A 21428-nucleotide genomic window follows, 5' to 3' on the forward strand; every position below is an offset into this window, starting at 1 on the left:
TTTTCCAAAGCTCTCCAAGGCTATTTATTTGGCAACTTTCCACTTACATCTAATTTCACTTTACCCACTATCAGAATGAGGCCCACAATTGAAGTGGAACTGAAAATAAATCAGTTTTTTAATAAACCAGTTTGAATTCGTTATATCCATGCACTATTATAGTAATAAAAGCTCTGCTAAAACATAAAAAGGAAACCCCAAAACTGGTTTTCTTTTGGGATAATAATGAATACAAAAGTAGCATAGATTTTTCCATGGCATTTCATTCATAGATGTGATCCATTCAAAAAAGCACAAGTCTAGAGCCATATATACAGATCAAACATGCTTCAATTTGATCATGTGAGTTTTAACCCATTTGTACGTACCTTATTGGGCGAATGCCAGAAGGGAATAACGACTTTGGATCCGCATAGTCGTATGGATTTTTCCATGGCATTTCCTTCATAGATGTGATCCATTCAGAAAAGCACAAGTGAAAGACTCTAGAACCATATACAGATCAAACATGCTTCAATTTGACCATTTGAGTGTTAACCCATTGGTGCCATTCTGTAAAAAGTCCTCCAATAACATTGGTCCACCCAAAGAGAAAGGGATCCTTGGGACGTCTCTATTTTTTTCCTCTCCAACTACCATGAACAAGACTAACTTCAATTGCTCTGCCATTTCCACCCTCTTTTCATGTTGCAAGTTGCAACTTAATGGCCCTTAGCAACATTGTGCGATAAGAGTTCTTTTTAACTAAAGAAAATACAATAAAGTTTTGAGGCAGAGAACCAGAGAATAATATGCATAAGGAAACTGACTAGCAAAACCAGTGGGTCCTCATCAGATGGATTGATTTTACCATCATCTTAGCACCCAATCTCGTGGAGAACCCTTGCTTATAACATACCTATTATGTTTTGAAACCACCGTTTTCCCCAACACATGTAGGGTTCACTCAATAGTGTAATGGATCATGGCCAATTATGTCACTAATTCCAAGACCTAAGCAGCCAACCCAAAGCCAAGGTAGGTCAGTAGCTGCTTTCTGATTATAGGTTATAGCCGACTTTACATTATGGAGGAATGCATACACCTAATCTATAAGTCATGCCCATGTAGGCCATCCAAGTACCAAGAGCAGGAACCAAGTAGTTGATGGTGGGCCACATATTGTTATTTGGTGGACATGGATAGTGATTTTCCCTTTCCAATTTGTTAACTCATACACAGGCCATAACAGCATTCAAAACGTGAAGGGTTGAAAAGGTAAAAGCTGGAAAATTCAGTTGGCATAAATGTAACTCATACCCCTATTCACGTGTCTTTGGGCTTTCTCAGCTGCAGTACACAAACAGAAACTCGTCTTTATTTTCTTTTCAGCCTCTGAAAAATTGGCTTCAGTGGTCGGGTTGATGCAGAACCTGGACCTGTTGCATGATTGGGCCCAAAAGGAACAACAGGTTTCTTCAACAGTACATGTCCACTTGTGCTTACATCACTTGTGATAACAGCCCAAGCCGATCTCTTTTTCAACCCTTGTGGACATTCTAGTCTTTCTAAAATCCTTGAGGTTTTATCATCCAATGTTTTATTACCATCTGAGGGTGACAGAACTGATTTCTCCATCTTGGGTTTAGAAAATCTAATGGTGGAACATTGCTTAGGAACTTCTTCAACAACCAGTTGTTCCCATTCTTCTGTAATACAAGCAGTAGACTTGCACTCATCTTCTTTAGTGTCCTCAGATTTGTCATCCCATGTCTCATCCCCATCTGGCAGCAATACAACTGATTTCTCTATCATCAGTTTGGAGAGCCTAGTGGGAGAACATGTCATCAGTTGTTTCCGTTCTCCTGTAACACAATCAGTTTTCACACTCGTAGCTTCTTTGGTACCTTGATAATTATCATCCAATGTACTGATACCATCTGATGGCAACAGAACTGATGTCTCCTTCTCAGGTTTGCAAATCCTAGTATGGGAATATGCCTGGGGAGCTTTGTTAACAATCAGTTGTTCCCATTCTTCTGTAACACAGGAAGTATTCTTACTCTTGTTTTCTTTAGTGTCCACTTGATTAGCATCCAATGTCTTATTACTATCTACTGGCACTAGAACTGATTTCTCCATCCTGGATTTGGAAAGACTAGTGGGGGAACATGTCTGGAGGACTTCATCATCAATTGGTTGTGCCCATTCTTCTGCAATACAAGCAATAGTCTTACATTTATTGTTGGTGGCCCAATGTCTATCATTCAACGTCTTGTTACCATCTGGTGAAGATGGAACTGATTTCTCCATCTTGAGTTTGGAAATCCTAGTGGGAGAACACATCTGGGGGACTCCATTGACAATGAGCTGTATACATTCTTCTGTAATACAAGCAGCCATCTTGGTCTTATTTTTTTTGGTATCCTGAGTCAGTAATGAGGTATGGCGGTCTTCTATTTCTAAAGTTCCTTTCATTGATGATGTGGATACCATTGTTTCTGAATCCTTTGTATTGGGAGAGTTGGACTCAGAGCTTGTTTCCTTCTCTTTTGGTGGTAATGACCTGCAAAACTCATGCTTCAGAATGCCATGTTTCAAAGGAATGACTTATAGAACTGCTGTTTCTACCGTGTTTAGTATTTTTCTCAATTTTATTTGGAGACTAAATGTGGGACCCAGACAGAAAAAGTTGGATCATCATAGTTCTGGGTAACCATAGTTATATAAAAGAAAAATAAAAAAACTACTTTAATTGCCTCCTCAAAGCAAACCACAGACAAACTGTTTCATAGAAAAAGTGATGAAAGTGCTTGAGTAATGACAACAAGAATGTGAGAGGAGATGAGTTATCTCATTAGATGCAGATCCCTAAATAACATGCTGCAACTATTTTTTGTCAACTGAGTTTAGTGCAATGAGGTATATTTAATCATTAATATATTGTGGTCTTGCCTGAAATCAGAAGATGCTCCTGCAAAATATAAACTCAAAGTTAAGGAACTCTCTAAGAAGAGAGGGGAATATTAAATATACAATATTAATTCTAGTTTTAGTTTATCAGTTAAAGACTATCTGACAATGAAAGAACTTACCCAAATTGTAAGCTCTCTTTTATGAGCAAGTCCAACTTTGTATGGAAACCTCTCACATGAAGAAGAGGGTTGTAGTCTCTTAATTTCACCTGAAAGAAAGCCATGAACAAAAACTGCTTAAATTTTTTCCCTAAATATTGCAGAGAAATTAGCCACATAATTACAAAGTTTCTAAAATTAGGGATACCTCATTAGTTTTTCCCTACAATAACCTTAACTGCAATTTGGAGGCACATGGATTGGATGGTATACATCTCCTGACTCCTATCGAATGTTCTATTGTTCTTCAACCAAGAACCACACAGTATACTGGTATATTTGGTTATTTAATCCAATAAGAACCTTGGAATATCTTGTCATGGTATACCACTTCCCTTTTACAATATTAATTCCTTAATAGGTCACTGCACCATGGTGAAATCTGCTTAAAACTTCCTCGTAGGAATATGAGTTTTTTCCTTTTTTTTTTTTGTGTGTGTGTGTGTGTGTTAGCTTTGTAAGCATCAAGCCCAACAAATGCAAAGCAAAAAGTCATTTGAAATCATGGAAACAGCATATTAGAACATAAGTTCCTACCTCTAACAAAGAGGCTTGAATGGATTTCTCCATCTCCTTGGGTACTGCAGAATTTTTTGATCCAGCTGCGTCGGGAACAGGCATGATTTCCTCTGCTCCTGCAAGCCTCTGAAAGTTACACACACACACACGTTAGTAAACAAACATGATAGGAAAATACAGAGGTAGCCAAGTAAAAGAGAAGGAATCAGAATACCATTCTACAGAATAAATAAATGAGGTAAACAAAATTCATGGCACAGGTTACACTTGAGGATGAGGATTTACCCTGAGAAGCATTGGCCCCTTGTCTGAAGGTTGAAGAAGATAAAAGCAGTTTAAAGTTCCCTCTTTCATGGTTTCAATGTTACAGTTTGAAGAGCAAACCAACCCCTGATCCAGAGAACAAAGTGCTTGTCGAAGCCCTTGGAAAACTGCTAGCAAGGCAGAGGACAGAAATACACAAAAGACCATAAAATCCATGCTAAGGACTCAAAAAGAAATTAAAATAAATAAAGAAATAGCTCTCTTCCAAATGAAGAAATTTCAAGAAAAAAAAAAAGACAGCACAAATCCAAGAGTTCAGGTGGTATGAGACATGTTAGAGAAGAGTTGAATCCCTTTATAATTTAACCCCCTACAAAAATAACCACACCAGAAGTAGGAAGAGAAAGTTAGGCCATTTTACACACATTGAGTATTCAGCTCTGACTTGTCACACTCATCAGAAGTGGCTTCCATATCATGGTAAGCTGAAGGAGTGACGATATAGGAAATCCCAATTATAACACCTGTTTTTTTCACCAAAAGAGGGATTAGTAGGATTACCTATGTGAACAAGTTTATTGCTCAAACATGTCACTGAATTGCACAAGTCTTGCACCCTAATTCTGAGACCAAAGTCATGACATCAACATAACCCCCAGCTGGGAAAAAAGGGTTTAAAAGACAATCATGAATATTTATGAAGTATTGCATTCATTTATATTGAATCAGATACAGGTAGGACCAAATTTGATTCATTTATATTCAAATTCAAATCAGATGGTATCCATCAGATTTATATCAGATTCAAATTGAGTTCAGATTGCAAACAGATATTGAATAGAATAAAAGGAATCAAACTAAAAATGACTTTGGTATTGTGTTCCATAAACAAAATGAATTGAAAATTACTTGTATGAAACTTGAACCTATGACAATTAGTAAAAATACAGCACTCAAACCAATTTTACTAATAGATGCAATATAAATCAACTCAGATAGGGGTAGTTCCATATTCGATCCAATTATCAATGGACCAAATTAAAATTCAGACAATCGGATACCATTTTCAGCCAGAGAGAGAGAGAGAGCGCATAAAAGAGTTACCCTTAGAAAGTTTAAAAGGACTACCAGAAAATTTGAGCAAAAGCAACAAACTTCATATCCAGAATTACCTTCACTAAGAGCACTTAAATTGGTTCGCTCAATAACATTGAAGACAATAGGTGAAGAAACTTGGTGGAACTTTGGACAGCTTTCAAAGGAGGGCAGGAACAAGATTGTCTGTTCACCGACCTTAACTGCATTTTCAATTAAGTCGGATGTTCCAAGCTCACGAAGTGTGACTGGACAAGAAGCACCCTCATTTGCACTATTGCCAATGGCACCACCCAAGGGCAAAGCATGACACCTACATGCCTATAAAAAGGAATCACAAATGAGCAATGTTAGACTCTGCTCAGATGTTGATTTATTTGGCCATTGGGCACAGATCAAATGAACTGACTGCCCAAACTCTCTCATGAAAACGATAGATAAATAAACACAAACATTTTGGATAATCTTTACACCTGCTTTACATTACAACAAGGTTAAAAGGTACAACTACCAGAAAAAGTATTTAAGGGAACTTTGATCAAGTCAACATTTTTGAAAACCAGCATATCAAGAACCTCTTTGGGATTGGGTATGAAAATACTGTCACCAATAGAAAATGTTACTGATATGGGAATAAAAATGGCCCTACAACTAACCTAGGAGTATTCTGTTTTTCCTTTCTTTTGTTTTTTTTATGAGTAATTTTCTGTTTTAGGAGTGTTTTGGTCATTTTACTTAGTCAGTGGGGTCTAGTCTAATAGTCATGTTATTTGGATCTTATTTGAGTTGTGTTTGAAGTTTCAGTCATAGGATAAGTAGAATAGGAATCAAGATGTTTTCTTTGAGCTCAATTTTGCAAGTTGCAGTTCTGTGTTTTTTGTAAACAGTGACCCGAGTTCTATTATCTCCCTATAAATATATCTTGCCGTGTGCCATGTTTCAAGGAGAGAAAGGATAGAAAGAGTTTTATGATGTAGTGCAAGTATTCCTTGTGTGCTTCTCTACATGAAGCACTGAAGCTTTGTTCTTTCTTTTTTTTCATTTATTTTCCCTTCTTTCTATATTCTCTCTCTTCTCTTTAGACTCTCTATTGCAGGTTTGATTAAAATCTTCTGGTCAACATTTCTTTCAGCTCTCAACAAGGCTTCATGTCCCTCCTTGTGGCCCTTCAGACAATCTAAGTAAGTTTCTCTTTCTCTTTTTTAGTTCACTTAGTCTTAATTTTTCTCAGTCCTTTTATCCTTAGAAAAATTTTCTCTTTGTGAAAGATCAATTCAGATCCCTCTCAATTTTTTTCCTCCCTTATTATTTTCTATTGTAATTCACACTACTAAGTTCCAACCCAAAACTCTAAACAAGATTCCAATTCTCAGAATTTTTGGATTTTCCCTCATAAATGAGAATTTTTTTCAACTCCACCAGTGTGAGCTTGTCTTACGCCACTAGTGCCAACGCCAGATAAAGAAGGGGGTTGCAGATTGGCAGCTGGCATTAAAACTTTTGACACTCTTATGGTTAAGGATCCTGAATTGTCTTCTCATGCTCATGCTAGGGTATCACTGAAAGCAACGTGACACTCATAATTTAACAACAGATATGGTACTAACAGAACAGAATAGCAAAACACGATTCATGTAACCAACCCCAGATGATGATGAAATGAGATTTTTTTGTCTTTTTGTGACCAAACTACCTAGAATCTCTTCAAACTAAATCACCCATACATAAGTCTTTACCTTTTTGTAACTAGCATACAAATGAATGAAATATTCTTTTATTTGAACCCCAAAGTACACTTATCAAAAAAAAAAATTAAGTACAGTATCTTGTTGTGTGGGGGGGTGATGTGCTCACTGGTTTGTTAATACAATACCTTACTGTTTCAAAAGAAAATCATAGAAAATTTCCATCCCTAGACTTAATTTCTTGGTTCTTGCAAATTTCATCAGTCCAAGTAGAAATCAACAAATTATTAAATTTCACCTAGAAACCTTTATAGGTCAACTTGCAAATCTTAGATAGCTCCAATGAACTATCCTAAAGGTAAAATTCAACTTCTTGAGTCATTCTTTTAAATTTGCAGCCTACCTAGTTCCCATAAGACTACCTGTCCTAGATCCAGTTTCCTAACAAATCTTCTCTAAATTATTTTCTTTCAAAAGTAGGTGTTTTATTCAAACTAGTTTATTAATTTTGAATTTAATTAAGCATGATCATGACATTTTTAAATTGGTAGGCATGTACTTTAAACAATGCTTATAGACTATCCAGATACCTGTGCATCGGTGCTGTATGGAATTCTTAATTTTAGTATAAATTTTCTATCAGACACCTTGTCCAGTCATGTCCCTGTTGTATCTGGGTTACAGAAGTTATAGGACATGCCAGCCTATACAAAAAGACAATGCAACAAGAAAAAATCATTAGCAAAACTGTCTAATGAACATGCCACCTCAGGTAGTAGGAATTTCAAATCATGAAATACTCTTGGAATAGTTAGGGCCATTTGATAAGAGCTGAAGTGGCTGAACGGAATGACTTTTTGCTTTGTCTTTTAGTGAATAAATCATTAAGGAAGTTGTGAGCTCTTTAACAGCTGAAGTTTAAGCCTGCATTTCGCAGGGCTTTTCCCCTCTAAATGGGCTTTTTAAGAAGTGCCTTTCTTATAAGCGCTTCTTGAAAAAGCACTCATTGAGCACTTGGTAAGGTGCTTTTTTGGGTTATTTTTTCTTCTGAAAAAAATGCACTTATTTAAGAAAGGGAAGAATGAGGAAGAAGAGCTGGACAAGGGTTTTCTCTCAACCAGGGGCAACTTGGCATTTTTGAATGTAAACAGGCAAAGACAGAAAGAAAAAAATGAAAATGCACTTCTGGGAAATGCAAGAAGCGAGAAGCCGTCCCTCTACTGCCTTTTCTAATGGGATTTTTCACCAAAAAATTCCCATTTTCTGTGTTTTTTCTACCAAGCGCATTTTTGGGGTTCTTTTGGCTTCTTGAATGTAATAATCCCAAAATGCGCTTATTAGAAGCCCCTCCAAACACAGCCTAAGTTGGTTTGATGGCTATACCCTTAAATAGTTTATTATGGAGTATATTACAGATAGCCACTTTGTACTTAGGGGTGGTAACACTTAGCCCCCCAAACTTTGTTTTGTAACAAAGACCACCTAAACTTCTAGGTTCCAGCACTGGCCCCTGACCCAGTAACAAGGTTTGTCGTAAAAGTAAGATTACTAAATTGCCCATTCAAGATTTTATGGGCTGATAGAAATGAAGATCAAACTGATGAAAATAACCATTCTAAAGTACAAATCATTCTCAAAGCATTGATGAATCAATAATTTTCAAGGCGTTCTCAAGATGAATTCTGTTGAAAGAAAGTTGAGAAAAACATGCAAGATTTCAAAGGGCAAAATGGTCTCATAAAATAGATACAGGTAGTTTGGAGTTCTAAAAATGCTTAAAGAAATATTCCATGAAATTGACCAACAGAATGCTAAACGTGGGGGGTTAAGTTCTGGAATCCAAAAGTTCAGGGGATCTTTGTAGCAAAACAAAGTTTGGGGGGCTATAAGGCACAACAGCTGAATTGCAGAAAACTGATAGTGGAAGGTGATTCAAAGTCGGTCATTGGCTGGCTGCAAAGGGAAGAGATTGGGTTTTGGAAGTTCTTGAATGAGAAAAAGAAATTTAACCAGTTGACCCAGGACATGGAAGTCAAGTTTCAGTGGATTAAGAGAAGTGCAAATTCATCTGCAGACTCACTTTCCAAGCAAGGGATGGGAAGAGAGTCTTTTTTGGGCAATGTTGTAACATGTATATGAATTTTGGGGAGGGCTAAGAGATTTTACCCCTCCCTCCTTCCTTCTTTACTCTCTGCCGTTTTCTATTAATAAAACTTCTGCTATTATCCAAAAAAAATGTTTGGAGGGCTACGTGTCAAGACCCCTCAAGTACAATTCATCAAAAAAAAAAAAAGACCACTTAAGTACAATGTGGTTATCTTTAATTTACCCTTTATATTAATGATTGTAACCACTAAAAGACAAAACAACGAGGCATTCAGTTCAGCCACTTCAGGTGTATCAAATGGTCCCTTAGATTCAGAACAAAGACAGTACAACCTTGAGGCCTTAAGTTATATGTTGTTCTATTGTAAGTAAATATAAATTCAATAGTGTCTGTGGTCCTACATCATGACCCAATTTAACGATAGTCCATACCGATGGGAATTTACCTAGAATCACCTAATTTCAACAACATTTCAGTTGTATAATATAACCCAACCAAAATTTTAGGATAGGTAATCATGCATATACTAAGCTGAGCACTTTAAACTATGATACTTTCAAGCAGATTAGGACATATAGTGGACACAGTGTCAGGACAAAAGGAACAACTCAATATTCCTTATCAACATGAGCACATCATTGACCATCATCAAGATATTATATTCTTTTGCATAGTCCAAAGAGAAAAATAACAACAAAGGGAGAACTTAGATTTGAATTCAATTAATGAGGTTACTTCTACCAATAATATCTTCAAAAGAAGAACATCACATGGTGGATGATTAGATAATATCACAATCTCTATGGACTAAAGAACGTGAATCCTGCACCAGAAGATATTTCAGGATTCACACACAGCAGAAATCATGATTAGTACCTGGCACGAGCTGAACCCATCAATTATTTGGTTGACAGAAGAAAACAAATGGCAAACAAGCCGATTTGTAGGGCCTATGATATTGCTCTTGAAGATAAAAATAGCTTGTAATGGGTCCTCTAGGTCACCTTTGAGCTCTTGTAGCCAACGTTTGACCAGGCCACACAAGACCCAGTTATCTGCACACTCATTCAATTGTTCCTTCTTAATATATTGATACTAGGCAAATAACTAGTCACTATTTATGGTGGCTTCTATGTCCCAGTGCTGGCAATCTACAACAAGTTTACCTTTATGGTTTTGTAACAACTACTATAACTATGCATCAATGTATTTGATTGAGAAAAAAAATCCATGGTAATCCTTGCATGGACTTGCTTTCAGTACCTTCTATGCAAGAGTTAAGCACAAGAAATAATGGATGTATTCAAGAAGCCTACCTTTTCCCAACTTCATACACTATGATGCACAGACATGGACATGGGAAAATGGGGAAAAAAAAGGACATGGATACAAGTATGTGGTATAACCCATTCCCCTCAATGGTCACCAGGTGATTTCCATCTTTGAGCACATACTCAACTCAAGTTAATTAAGCCTTATCCCTATTATATGGGGTCAGCCACACAAATCCTGTTCTGCCATCCCACTCTTTTCACTGCCATATTCATAATTAAATTTGGGGCCCTCAAATCACTTCTTTCTACTTCAAACTGTGTCCCTTTTGGTTGCCCCTAGCTCTTCTTAACTCTTCAACTTGTAAGAGATCACTTCTCTGGTGTTCTTTTAAAGATCATTATCACTTAACTGATGTTGAAGATGGCCTTCTCTGCATGTCACCAAAACATTTAATCTTTCCCTCACATTTTCACCTATTGGACCTAATCATAGGTTCTTATGAATAAGTTCATTTCTGAGCCTCTCCTTTATGGTTTTCCCACTCATTTTTTTGGACAAATAGACACTATATTTACATATTCCATTTACCCCTGTAGCTTGGAAGAATTCCAAAATATCCCACTCAGAGTGAAGCTGTTCCAACATTGTCCCATTTGAAGCTAGGAATAACTCCAAGCAAAGCTAACTAAAACAAAATAAAACATCATTGCCTAGCAAAAGCGTGCATGCATGCACACACATAAACACAATGAAAATACAGAAATCTTATCTAGAAACCTGAGCAATGAAGTAGGCTATGCCACTGATCAAATACCTATACCTATGCACTCAAGAAACCAATTGAAGAGTTAGAAGTTGAAGGGGCTAGAAGAACTAGAGGAAGACAGAAAAGGGCTTGGCTGAAAGTAGTAAGAAGCGAGTTAAGTGTCCATAATTTAACAATGGATATGGCACTGAACAGTATTTAATGGCAAAATAGGATTGAGGATTCATGTAACCAACCCCATATAGTTAGAATAAGGCTTTGATGATGATGATATAGACTGAAGAGTTTAGATTGCCATTTGCCAGGTTCACCATTTGACAAAGTACTACATCTAACATATTCTTTTGTTCATTACCAGGAAGACAGGTCTGAAAAGAGCAGTTCTCCAGATCAGAGATACTGTTGATGAACTCCTTGATATTCTCTGAGATATTATTTTGGATAAGTTCTTGCTCCAGTAAAACAAACTCTACTGAAACGCAATTATCTGCTGCATCCTGTTGTTAAAAGCTCAAATGCCATAGGTTAACTTAGGTTGAGGCAGTAAAAGAGGCAACAGACAAGGGAATATAGTAAGAAATTGGAACATACTGTAGTAATTATCACTTACCATAAGAGTCTTCCTCGTAATAGGGCTTATGATTTCCACCAAGCAAGAACTAATGAAGATCACTTTCCTCACAATATCTTTACTACCCCACGAGTACAGAACTTTGCCATTTAGAAGCTTTTCAAGCATAACATCTGTTAACATAGAAAAGTCTCAAGTAATGGGGTACAAAGATAAAGAATTCAAAAGAAATGATACGGACTTTGAAATTAAATTTCTATAAGATCTAGACATCAAGTTTTAACGTTTGCATCACTAATTCTTGCGTTATTCAAGCTCTTGCTTTCACTGAACAGAACTCAACAGAAACTGGAAATGGTTTAGTGGATAGATCTCATTACATTAAGGACTATATGATAAAAGGTGTAAAGGATTCTGAAAATAAAAGGGTTACATAATGAAGCTTTAGTCGTGTATAAACTACAGTACATACTATGTCTAGCAAAATATGGTTTTCCACATTTGCAACGGGTGCTTGAAATCTCCTCATTTTAAAAGAAGGTTGGTGAATGGTATTTTGAGAGAGAGACACAGAAATTACCACCAGAGGTAGCTCCAGAATCACTCATTTCCGGCAAAAATGCATCAGCAGGTAAGCGATTAACGGCATGATGAAAATCACGGAGACTAAAGTTTCCTCTCGGACAGTAGGCAATCTTCAGCTATCGTTATTCAAAATTGAATATCAAGAAACATCTCCTCCAATTCAATAAAGCCCAAATATCACTAGTTTGCATCTTCACATAACAATTCTAGTTTAATCACCTTAGGAAACCGAGTTTGCTTGTTAACGAATCACAGTGGAAGTTAAAGAAAGAAACGAAACCATAAGAATGAATAAGACGGACAAAGAAGTGGAGTTTCAAGCGGATGCATCGGAGTTCACCTCATCGGAAGACGAAATTCTGTTCTTCTGGAGGTAACACAGTCCGATTTGGTCTATAAGGACTTCCGAATGCTTCTCTCTGCCGGCTCGTGCGGGCGAGATGGCGTAGAGATTTGCGAGCTGCAATAAGCACTGAATCGAGAAAACGAAGAGATTCAACAGATTATAATAAAAGAAAGAATGGCGAAACGGGAGGATTGGAGAAGACCGATAAAGAGTGAAAAGAAAAAGATTACGTGTTTTAGCTCTCTGAGTAATGAAGGACATAAACTTCGAAGATCGAGCATGAAACACAGAAGAACCATTGCTGCTTCTGCTTCTGCTCCAGCTCCACCTCCCCAAGTTTTGAACGAGTACGAATATTCTCGTCCAACCTCGAAAAGACTCTTATTAAACGATCGTAGCTGATTAGCCTGATTACAAAAATAAATAGGGTAAATTACAAAAACACCCCATACTATGGGATCTGTGACAAAGATCGCATGTACTTTGTTTTGCGACAAAAACCCCCTATGCTATACTATGATCGTGAGAGACCCCTTTGGTTAGCATTCGTTGAAACTCGCTGTTGCAATATTTTTTAATTCCCATACTACTGTTATAATAATTATTCAGAGAAAAACATTATTCATCTTCACCGATTTCACGATACACAAACATTAGCGGCGGTAGCTGAACTTCCGAAATCCTCCCTATCTCTCCCTCGATCTCTCTTCTTCCCCGTTCCTTGCAGATGGAGAGAGAAAGAGAGAGTGTGTATAATTTGGACGTTGTTAACCTGTTAACTATTTTATCTCGGCTCCAAGGTAAGATAGACTTTCTCATGGTATTAATAGCTCTTGGCATCCCATAGGATTTTATTCATCCAATTATCATTGCAATCACAGGTAACAATGTGGACAAAAGTGACAATGGTCCATCAACTCCAGATAGAGAATGACTTATTCAAATTCTTAATAAGATTAACGCTTTTCCCTTCTCTGGAAATTCTGCTTCAAGATTGCCTATACCTTGTAGTTTTGACTTGAATGTTTCACAAGAAGCTTCTTCAGACAGCCTGAATAAAACAAATGGAAATCCACCTGTTCCCTCTACCCTGGACTTGCTTGCTATTCTATCGGTTGCTTTGGTAGAAGCTACACCTGATGCGATTGTACTTCTTTCTCAAAGAAATAGCAAAAGTTGTGATGATGATAAAAGTAAGTTGAACTCCCTTGACCGAGTTGGTGGTTTTCATTTATAGAAGAAGCCAATTTCTGGGTGCCCTTCAATTGGAGGAGAGAGAAGTAATAGTACCTCTCAATCTCCAGCAGAGACTCTAGATTGCCAGATTCACATATCTAGACCAAGCTTACCATTTCAACTATTTAGTTCCTCTCTTGCGGGTGGCAACCTACCTAAATTGGGATCTTCTAGGAGATATTTCTCCTAAGACCGCAGTAATCCATTGGAAGAGAGGTCTCCTTCATCCTCTCCCATTGTGTAGAAACTATTCCCACTGCATTCTGAAGTAAAAATTTTGAAACATGAGAGAATGTCCATGAGTGGAGAGGATAATGCAACAATTGAGACCGGCACAACTTGTGGTTGGAAATCACCTTTGGAACTCTCTAAAGGGCCAAATGGTAGGCTCTAGAGTGGTTTAGCTCAAAACCTACAATATCAAGGAGGATACACTTCCTCATCCGGCTCAAATCATTCACCTGCAAGGAATGGAAAATAGAGGAAATCGGGAAGAAGAAAGGGGAAGGGGAAGAAGAGAAAGAGAGAGAGAGGACTTCGGAAGTTTGCCACCGCCACTGCTGTTTGTATATTGTGAGGTCAGGGAAGATGAATAGCAATTTTCTCCAGATAGTTATTATAAGGGTAATATAGGAATTAAAAAAAATATTGCAATGGCAGAAAAGCTAACAAAAGGGTTTGTCTCACGATCATAATACAGGGGGGTCTTTGTCGCAAAACAAAGTATAGGGGAGTCTTTGTCACAGACCCCATAGTACAGGGGGTCTTTGTAATTTACCCAAAAAATAAATAAATAAACGATCATAGCTCAGAGACCCTTTGGCGGGGTTCAGATCTGCTACCCACGAGTTGTTCTCACATCTCTACTCACAGTCATAAGAGATTACAGTTGCACATTAAGAATATCTTCTTTTCAGCAATGCTGTTCCGTTGGTATGGAAGTGGCAACGCACCTTAGAACAGGATCTGCTCCTCACACATGGGTGCCTCACAGGCACATCTATCGTGCATTGGGAATATCTCCCATGAATGATAACTTATAAGTATGGGAGATGTTCCCAATGTATGATAGGATGTGCGTGTGAGATCGGTGTGAGCAGCCCTTTATGAGAGCAGATCCGGTCTCACATGCCTCTAGATCTCCTACGCCTTTCCTACCGTGCATTGAATGATAAGTGATAATATCTCCTGATTTTACTCTACTTCGAATTCGCATTGGCTCCCCACACCTCATTTCCACTGTGCATTGAAAACATCTACCGTTCCCGGCTTCCCGCATTTTCACTTTCATTCGGCCTGTGACGGACAGGTGTCCAAAAGACTTTTTAAATGAGACTTGTTACTTGTTAGACTTTGAACTTTGAACTATATCCCCTTGCATTGTGGATCTCAGAACTCAACCGTTTTGTCTTAGGGTTCTTAACTGTGTATTGGGTTGAAACCTGAAAGCGCCAGGTTGAACCGTTAATCGATCAGTAAAAACTTAAAAGGATTAAGCATCAACCTAATCGGTCTAACCGCACAAACCATCAACTCGGCTTTGGAGTTTGGACAGAACACAGTAGGATAGAGGCATGACTCGACAAGCGACAGAAAAATGACTCCTTTGTCAGAGTGCAATTGCAAGAACACTGATGTAGCCAAACCAAGGTTTTGCTGTGTTGAGCTATGAGCTATCTGTACTTGAGAGCTTGACAATTGTATGGTTCATTTACCGGTACAGGCATACCCAATAGTTCATTGAGCTAACAAACACAGGTTTATCATTTATGTAGTTGAGGTCATTACAACTTGGGCTCAGTTTGGAAGGAGTACAAATATATAAATATGTACAGTGCAAAAACAATCATTACAAGGTGATGATAAGTTCACCCCCGAGTTAACAAAAACAGGTTTATGTAGTTCTACTACTTTCAGGTTGCCGATCATGCCTTTGTAAGGTGAGGCCCACCTGAACTGAAAATACTATAAGTAATGTTTGATGAAAAAAAAAAATCGTTCAGTCACCTACACTTATTGCATGTCTTTCCATTGAAGCTTCGTTTAGCGGCTTATTCAAAGCAGCTCAGCTCAAGCATTAAGCCTTCCCACGCAGGACATTATGAGCTCAGCTGCAAGAGTAGCCAATTAAGCCCTATTTTATCTATATCTTGATTACCGAATGTCAGGATTAACAAATTAAGTTGGCAAAATCCCTGAGCTCCACCCCACTATTATCACGTACCACAAAACCAAAAGGAGCTGAGCCAACCTTAATATAGCCACCATCTACGTTTGCCTCTCTTTACCACCCCATCCTGAGTGGAGGCCAAAAAAAAAAGAAGTGACACCTACTCGATTAGTAGTGGACTGCTCATTGGAGATAAACATAAATGCCAAGTGAAGGTCCTTCATATGCATTTTAACACAAGAGATCACCATACAACGATTGGGGTCAGCATTCTTAAAATCACTTCAGCTTTTCCAAATCACCTAATGCATGCATGTCCAAAATATTGAAATCATCAAGCACAACAGAAATGCTATCAAAGTATCAATAATATTCAATATTTTAAAAACCAATCCAAAATCGGAACCGTTTTGGCCACGATTTTCGGGTTGATAGTTCAACCATCCGGTTTGAATGGACAGCCCGTTCTAACAAAAAAACTAAAAAATTAAAAAATAATTAAAATAAAAAATGGCCAAAACCAATAAACAGGTCAACAGTTTGACCACCCAGGTCAATGGGTTGTTGACCAACTCAACAATTTTTAGCCAGGAACCGGGTTTGGGATAAAACAGAACCAGTTGCCTGGATGGCTCCTGATCCAAACGGTCCAACTGGACAGTGATTCAAAAACATTGGCTATATATTCCTCCACTATAAGCTGAAAGGAATGCGGCAATAGCCCAATAGTGCTACCAAACCAAAAACTTTGTTGTGTGACTGCATAAGAGAATGTGAATGATTGTCTCAGATTCTAACCCACAAATAGGACAGCACTCATCTGAACCCCCTCCTCCAAGGAGATTGTGTTGTTTGGCAGAAAGCTGTTAAGGCAACACCAACAAATAAAAGACTTGATTTTTGGTTCAACCCCCATAGACCTAGTGACCCCCTTGTTGCTTCTTATAACTCATTTACAGGGTTTTCATTTTTTTTATGATTTATTCATTAATTTTGCAATGAGCAGATTTCACAGGAAAAAGAAAAAAAAAAATCTTAGGACCCAACATAATTTGTCAATTGTCAGGCTATCTATAAGATGCCATCTCAATCTTTTTAATGCTTTCAATCACATAAACTGGGAAGAAATTTTTTATGACATTAAATCGACAACATAATTTGGAAACAGCCTCTCTGTATGTGCAAGGTTAAGGCTGCTGCATACATCTGTCCCTTCCTGGACCCGCATTGGTGGGAGCCTTGTGCGCTGAACTGCCCTTTTTATTCCATCTCCAACACCTATTGACTGGGCCAATGAGATCCTCTACCCACCTAACCTCATTTTGATTTGGTCTTGGCCCAATTAGGAGGATCCTCGGCTCCCAAATATGAAGAATTTTAATGAAAAAGTTTTGCACATACGATAGAACTCTTCTGTAACATTATTGGTGAGTTATTACATAGCGAGGCTGGAGGAGAAACAAATAATGATTGAATTTTATCTCCTTGAGAAATGAGATATAGGATAAAATTTATTTATCTTTTTTAGTTATGCAATAAAAATTATTAATTTGGAATAAACTGGACCAGTAACACTGATTATCTTATAAATGTTGAAAGGGGACTATACCTCTGCACATTAGGCAAGTTTTTTTTCATGGGATAACCAAGTCCAATGGCAGAAAAACAGAAACACTTCAGTACAAACCACCAAACATGCTAAGTTAAACATAAAGGCAAAATACAATCAGGGGATTCACTAAGCTACTCCACCCCTCAGCGTGGTTATCCCATGAAGCTGTGGTAAACAAAGAAAATTTTAAATGCACGTATGCGTGCGTGCGCGTGTCTTCATGCTTGTGATCATATCAATCCCTTGACATTGCAATAGCAGACCAATGACTGAACTAGCAAGAAGAGGTTACTTGGTCTACATAGATACGAAAGAGAAAGCCAAAGATATGGGCTGGACTCTGATTTATAGTAAGGAATAATTACTTTTCATTCTGGGTTTCTGCTATGTGGGCCCTCACTTTGCTGCTGAAAAAAAAAGCCCATGGTGAACTGGACACTTTTGGTTGGCAAGGAAGAGTATACAGATTAGCAGGCGAGCAAGAGAAAGCCAAAGACATGGGATGAAGTCTGATGTAGTAAGGAATAATTACTTTTCTCTCTGGCTTCCTGCTATTTGGGCCCTCACTTTGCTGCTGAACAAAAAAGCCCATAATGAACTGGACCTTTTTTGGTTGGCGGGGACAGACCTACAGATTAGCAGGCAAACAAGATATCAAGTTATCAGGAACCTGATCTACTTACAAGTTTCAAGCAACCGTAAAAGAAACAATCCAACTGTTATCTTCCTGGTCCACTTTCAGTACAACATGACACTACTGATGAAGATCCAAGTTCCAAACACTATTGGAAGTCCTTTTCACCCCATACTTCACATACTTTAGAAAATCAGTAGAGTAACAACAGATGCCACTTTACCACTTAAACCAATTTCAGTGTAAGCTCATACAATCACCTATAGAGAGTAAGAATGAATTATACCTGTAGAGAGCAATAAAGATATAAACTGTTTGAAATCATCCTACCACGAAATCATGACGATGATTCATCATTTGTATTGCCAAATGCTGGTAAAAGTACAGTTTGAAAGTGTTAGCTCCAGGAGTAATTAGGAGTTCGTAAATATAATGGCAAGATCATCCCATCAGATGAATTATTCAAATTTCAAATACCAGGCAGACACTTGTTTGCTTTTCCTCACCAGAAATTGTTAGAGGAGAATGCCCCTTTTCTCAAATGATGGAAACAAACCCTATCTCTAACAAAAATGCTGTACTGTACATCCTCGATATAAACTTTATCATAGAGTGGCAATCATGGCACATGCACAGATTTTTCACAACTGTGAGTGTACTTCTTGGAATACAATTGCCGACTTCTCACTATTACCAGAGAGGGCATATTCCCTTTCCTCTTTTTCAATGTCATGGAAAACCTCTTTTATCCCAGGTATGTGGCCCATATCCTTTAACTTCATTGCTATGTCATCTAACAGTTGATAGATATCCTTCGATAGCAATCTGTCCCCCTGAACAAATTCACATACTACCCCACCAACTTCAATAGAACTAAACCCATGAATCTTCTTGACTCCAGAACACCTCAGCATCTTCCTTACCTTTTCAGCATCATCCCACCTATTTTCTGCAGCATAAATATTTGAGAGGAGAATATAATTGCTACTATTTTGAGGTTCCAAGTCCAATAGGTGCTTCGCAGCCCTTTCTCCAAGTTCCACATTACCTGCTACCCTACAGGCACTAACCAAAGCGCCCCAAATAACTGCATTGGGTTCAATTGGCATGGTGTTAACTAGCTCTTCGGCCCTTTCTATGAGACCAGCCCGGCCAAGAAGATCAACCATGCAACCATAGTGTTCGATCCTGGGTGCAATGCCATATTGATTAATCATGCTATCAAAATAAAACTGTCCCTCTTTCACCAAACCCATGTGGCTACAAGCCATTAAAATGCCCACAAAGGTGATTTCATTTGGTTCGAACCCTTCATCCTGCATGTCAGAGAACATTTCCAAGGCATGACATCCAAGACCATGGACTGCAAGCCCTTCGATCATAGTATTCCAACAATAAATGTCTTTTTGGGGCATGAGATCAAATACCTTCATAGAACTCTCAATGTTTCCGCACTTTGAATACATATCTATGAGAGTAGTCCCTATATATACATCAAGATAGATACCGTTCTTTTCTATGTATTCGTGTATGCTCATTCCTATTCTAATAGCACCCAGATGAGCACAAGAAGAAAGTGCACTCACCAACGTGATACAATTAGGCTTACTATCCGACAGTCTCATCTGACTGAACACATTGAGGGCCTCCCTGTATTCCCCTATATGGGCATAACCACTGATCATGGAAGTCCAACATGCCACATTCTTACCTGAAAATTCAACAAACAACTCTCTTGCAGCAGCAATCTCACCCCACCTAATAAACCCTACAATCATCGCATTCCAGCACACAGCATCCCTTTCAAATGGCATTGCTTTGAATAGCCTAAACGCCTCTGTCACATCCCCAGACTCCGATGCATAAGCATCAATCATAGCCGTCCAAGCCACCGCATCTCTACCCCATTGGTACATTTCATCAAACACCAGGCGTGCAGAGACAACGCCACCGCACTGCGCATAAAATCTAAGTAACTGGGTCTGTACACAAAGGTTCGACCCAAACCCAGTTTTGAGCACATGGACATGAACTTGAAGGCCCTCGATCATAGCCGAGAGCTCCCTACAGACATCAAAAAGGGGAGGGAAACTGTAGCAATCAGGTCGAAAGCCTAGACAGCAGAAACGACGGTAGGAAAAAATAGCTTGGAGAGGGTTGTCGCTCTTTGAGTAGGCTTTGAGAAGTGAGTTCCAAAGGAAGACATTGGGGCGATGAACTTCGCTGAAGATGGATGACGCGTAGGCAACACTTTCCGAAAGGGAGGAGCAAAGCCCGAGCAGCTTTGCGACTAGGGTGAAGCTTTGAGCGAGACCATTTACGATGACGAGGGCGTGGGCACAGCGTAAAGCAGCCGTGTCGGAGCATTGGTGTAGTAGTAGCATGAGTTTCTGCACCTTGGAGGAAGAAGACGAAAGCATGAGAAGCAGGAGTTTCCATGACTTCACCGTGGGCTGATTGGGAGCTGATTGGGAGAATGACCAATCAGCCCATATCAGAATTTTATAGCTCCAAAGTACAGGGCGAATGCATCTGACCGTGAATTGATGTCAAATTCACGGGCAGGATGTGGTTTATAAGAGAGAAAAGGCTAGGAATAGGGGGCTGGAATTCAGAATTCTGCATCGTATTTATCCATACTTGTCCGCTTCTTTTTATTAGCTCTGACCTCTGAGCCTGACCGTGGTTTTGGCTAATCTGATTTGATGCGAAGCGACAAAGACCGTTAGAAATATGAAATAGCTGGACTTTATTCCCACGTGTTTAATTTGTGACAAAGACCCTTTGAAATAAAATACTTAATGATTCCTTTTAATTTTTACATCGTGACAAAGGTTTAAAATATCATAAACGTAAGGTGTATAGATAATTTTAAGAGATATATCAGGATACATTTTGGATATGTATAGATACAAACGAAAAATTAAGATAAATATCTTAAAAATATAAATAAATCCTAAAAAAATATATTAATATCGATAGTTACAAATTTTACATGATTGTAAATAAGTTAAAAGCAAAATAATTATAATTTAATGATCTATATAAAATTTGAGATATTGAAACACTTAGTAATTATTGACAAATGATGGAATAACTAAAACGTGAAAAAACAAAAAATAAACTAAAATGTAAATTGATATACATTAGTTTTAAAATAATTAATATAATTTATCTTAATATTTATTAATACATAAATTTTAATAATTAATTCTAACATTTATTGATAAGCATATATTAAGAAAACGAGAAAATTTACTTAAAAATAAAAATACATAAACCTATAGCAAGCAAGTGGATGTGGCTTAGTGGTGAACCTCTAATTCTAAAGCCTAATAGCTAGGGTTCAAATCTTGCTATTGTTAATTTGTAGTTTTATACTAACAAACAAATTTAATGAAAAAGATGGTTATTAATTAACTAAATTAATGAGAAGAGAATTCCAATTAA

At 37.9% G+C, this 21428-nt stretch overlaps 1 protein-coding gene and 1 pseudogene across 8 annotated transcripts; both read right to left on the reverse strand.

Moving 5' to 3' along the window:
• Nucleotides 1-184: 184 nt before the first annotated feature.
• On the reverse strand, nucleotides 185-14075 carry LOC104592687 (uncharacterized). 5 transcript variants are annotated; one of them, XM_010252135.3, is made up of 13 exons: nucleotides 12557-14075; nucleotides 12321-12452; nucleotides 11976-12096; nucleotides 11435-11568; nucleotides 11180-11321; nucleotides 9660-9838; nucleotides 5069-5312; nucleotides 4322-4420; nucleotides 3918-4063; nucleotides 3651-3758; nucleotides 3075-3163; nucleotides 2935-2953; nucleotides 2409-2545 (listed from the first exon to the last, which is right to left on the reverse strand). In XM_010252135.3, the coding sequence occupies exons 1-12, from the start codon at nucleotides 12623-12625 to the stop codon at nucleotides 2941-2943; spliced, it is 1476 nt and encodes a 491-aa protein (XP_010250437.1). In that variant the 5' UTR covers nucleotides 12626-14075; the 3' UTR covers nucleotides 2409-2545; nucleotides 2935-2940. The 5 variants fall into 5 exon arrangements, with proteins under 5 accessions (XP_010250430.1, XP_010250431.1, XP_010250433.1 ...); XM_010252128.3 differs by lacking the exon at nucleotides 2935-2953 and having other exon boundaries at nucleotides 185-2545; nucleotides 12557-14050; XM_010252129.3 differs by lacking the exons at nucleotides 2935-2953; nucleotides 12557-14075 and having other exon boundaries at nucleotides 185-2545; nucleotides 11976-12171; nucleotides 12321-12455.
• A 3235-nt stretch (nucleotides 14076-17310) lies between these two features.
• LOC104593248 (pentatricopeptide repeat-containing protein At5g56310 pseudogene) lies at nucleotides 17311-20657 on the reverse strand (annotated as a pseudogene). Of its 3 annotated transcripts, XR_016083745.1 has the most exons (3): nucleotides 18485-20657; nucleotides 18265-18350; nucleotides 17311-17972 (listed from the first exon to the last, which is right to left on the reverse strand). The product of XR_016083745.1 is annotated as a pentatricopeptide repeat-containing protein At5g56310 pseudogene, transcript variant X3 (transcript). The 3 variants fall into 3 exon arrangements; XR_016083744.1 differs by having other exon boundaries at nucleotides 17311-18350; XR_016083743.1 differs by having other exon boundaries at nucleotides 18265-20657.
• Nucleotides 20658-21428: the final 771 nt, after the last annotated feature.

Source organism: Nelumbo nucifera, chromosome 3 (assembly GCF_055504915.1).
Source record: "Nelumbo nucifera cultivar China Antique chromosome 3, China Antique-T2T, whole genome shotgun sequence".
In the NCBI taxonomy this organism is placed as follows: domain Eukaryota; kingdom Viridiplantae; phylum Streptophyta; class Magnoliopsida; order Proteales; family Nelumbonaceae; genus Nelumbo; species Nelumbo nucifera.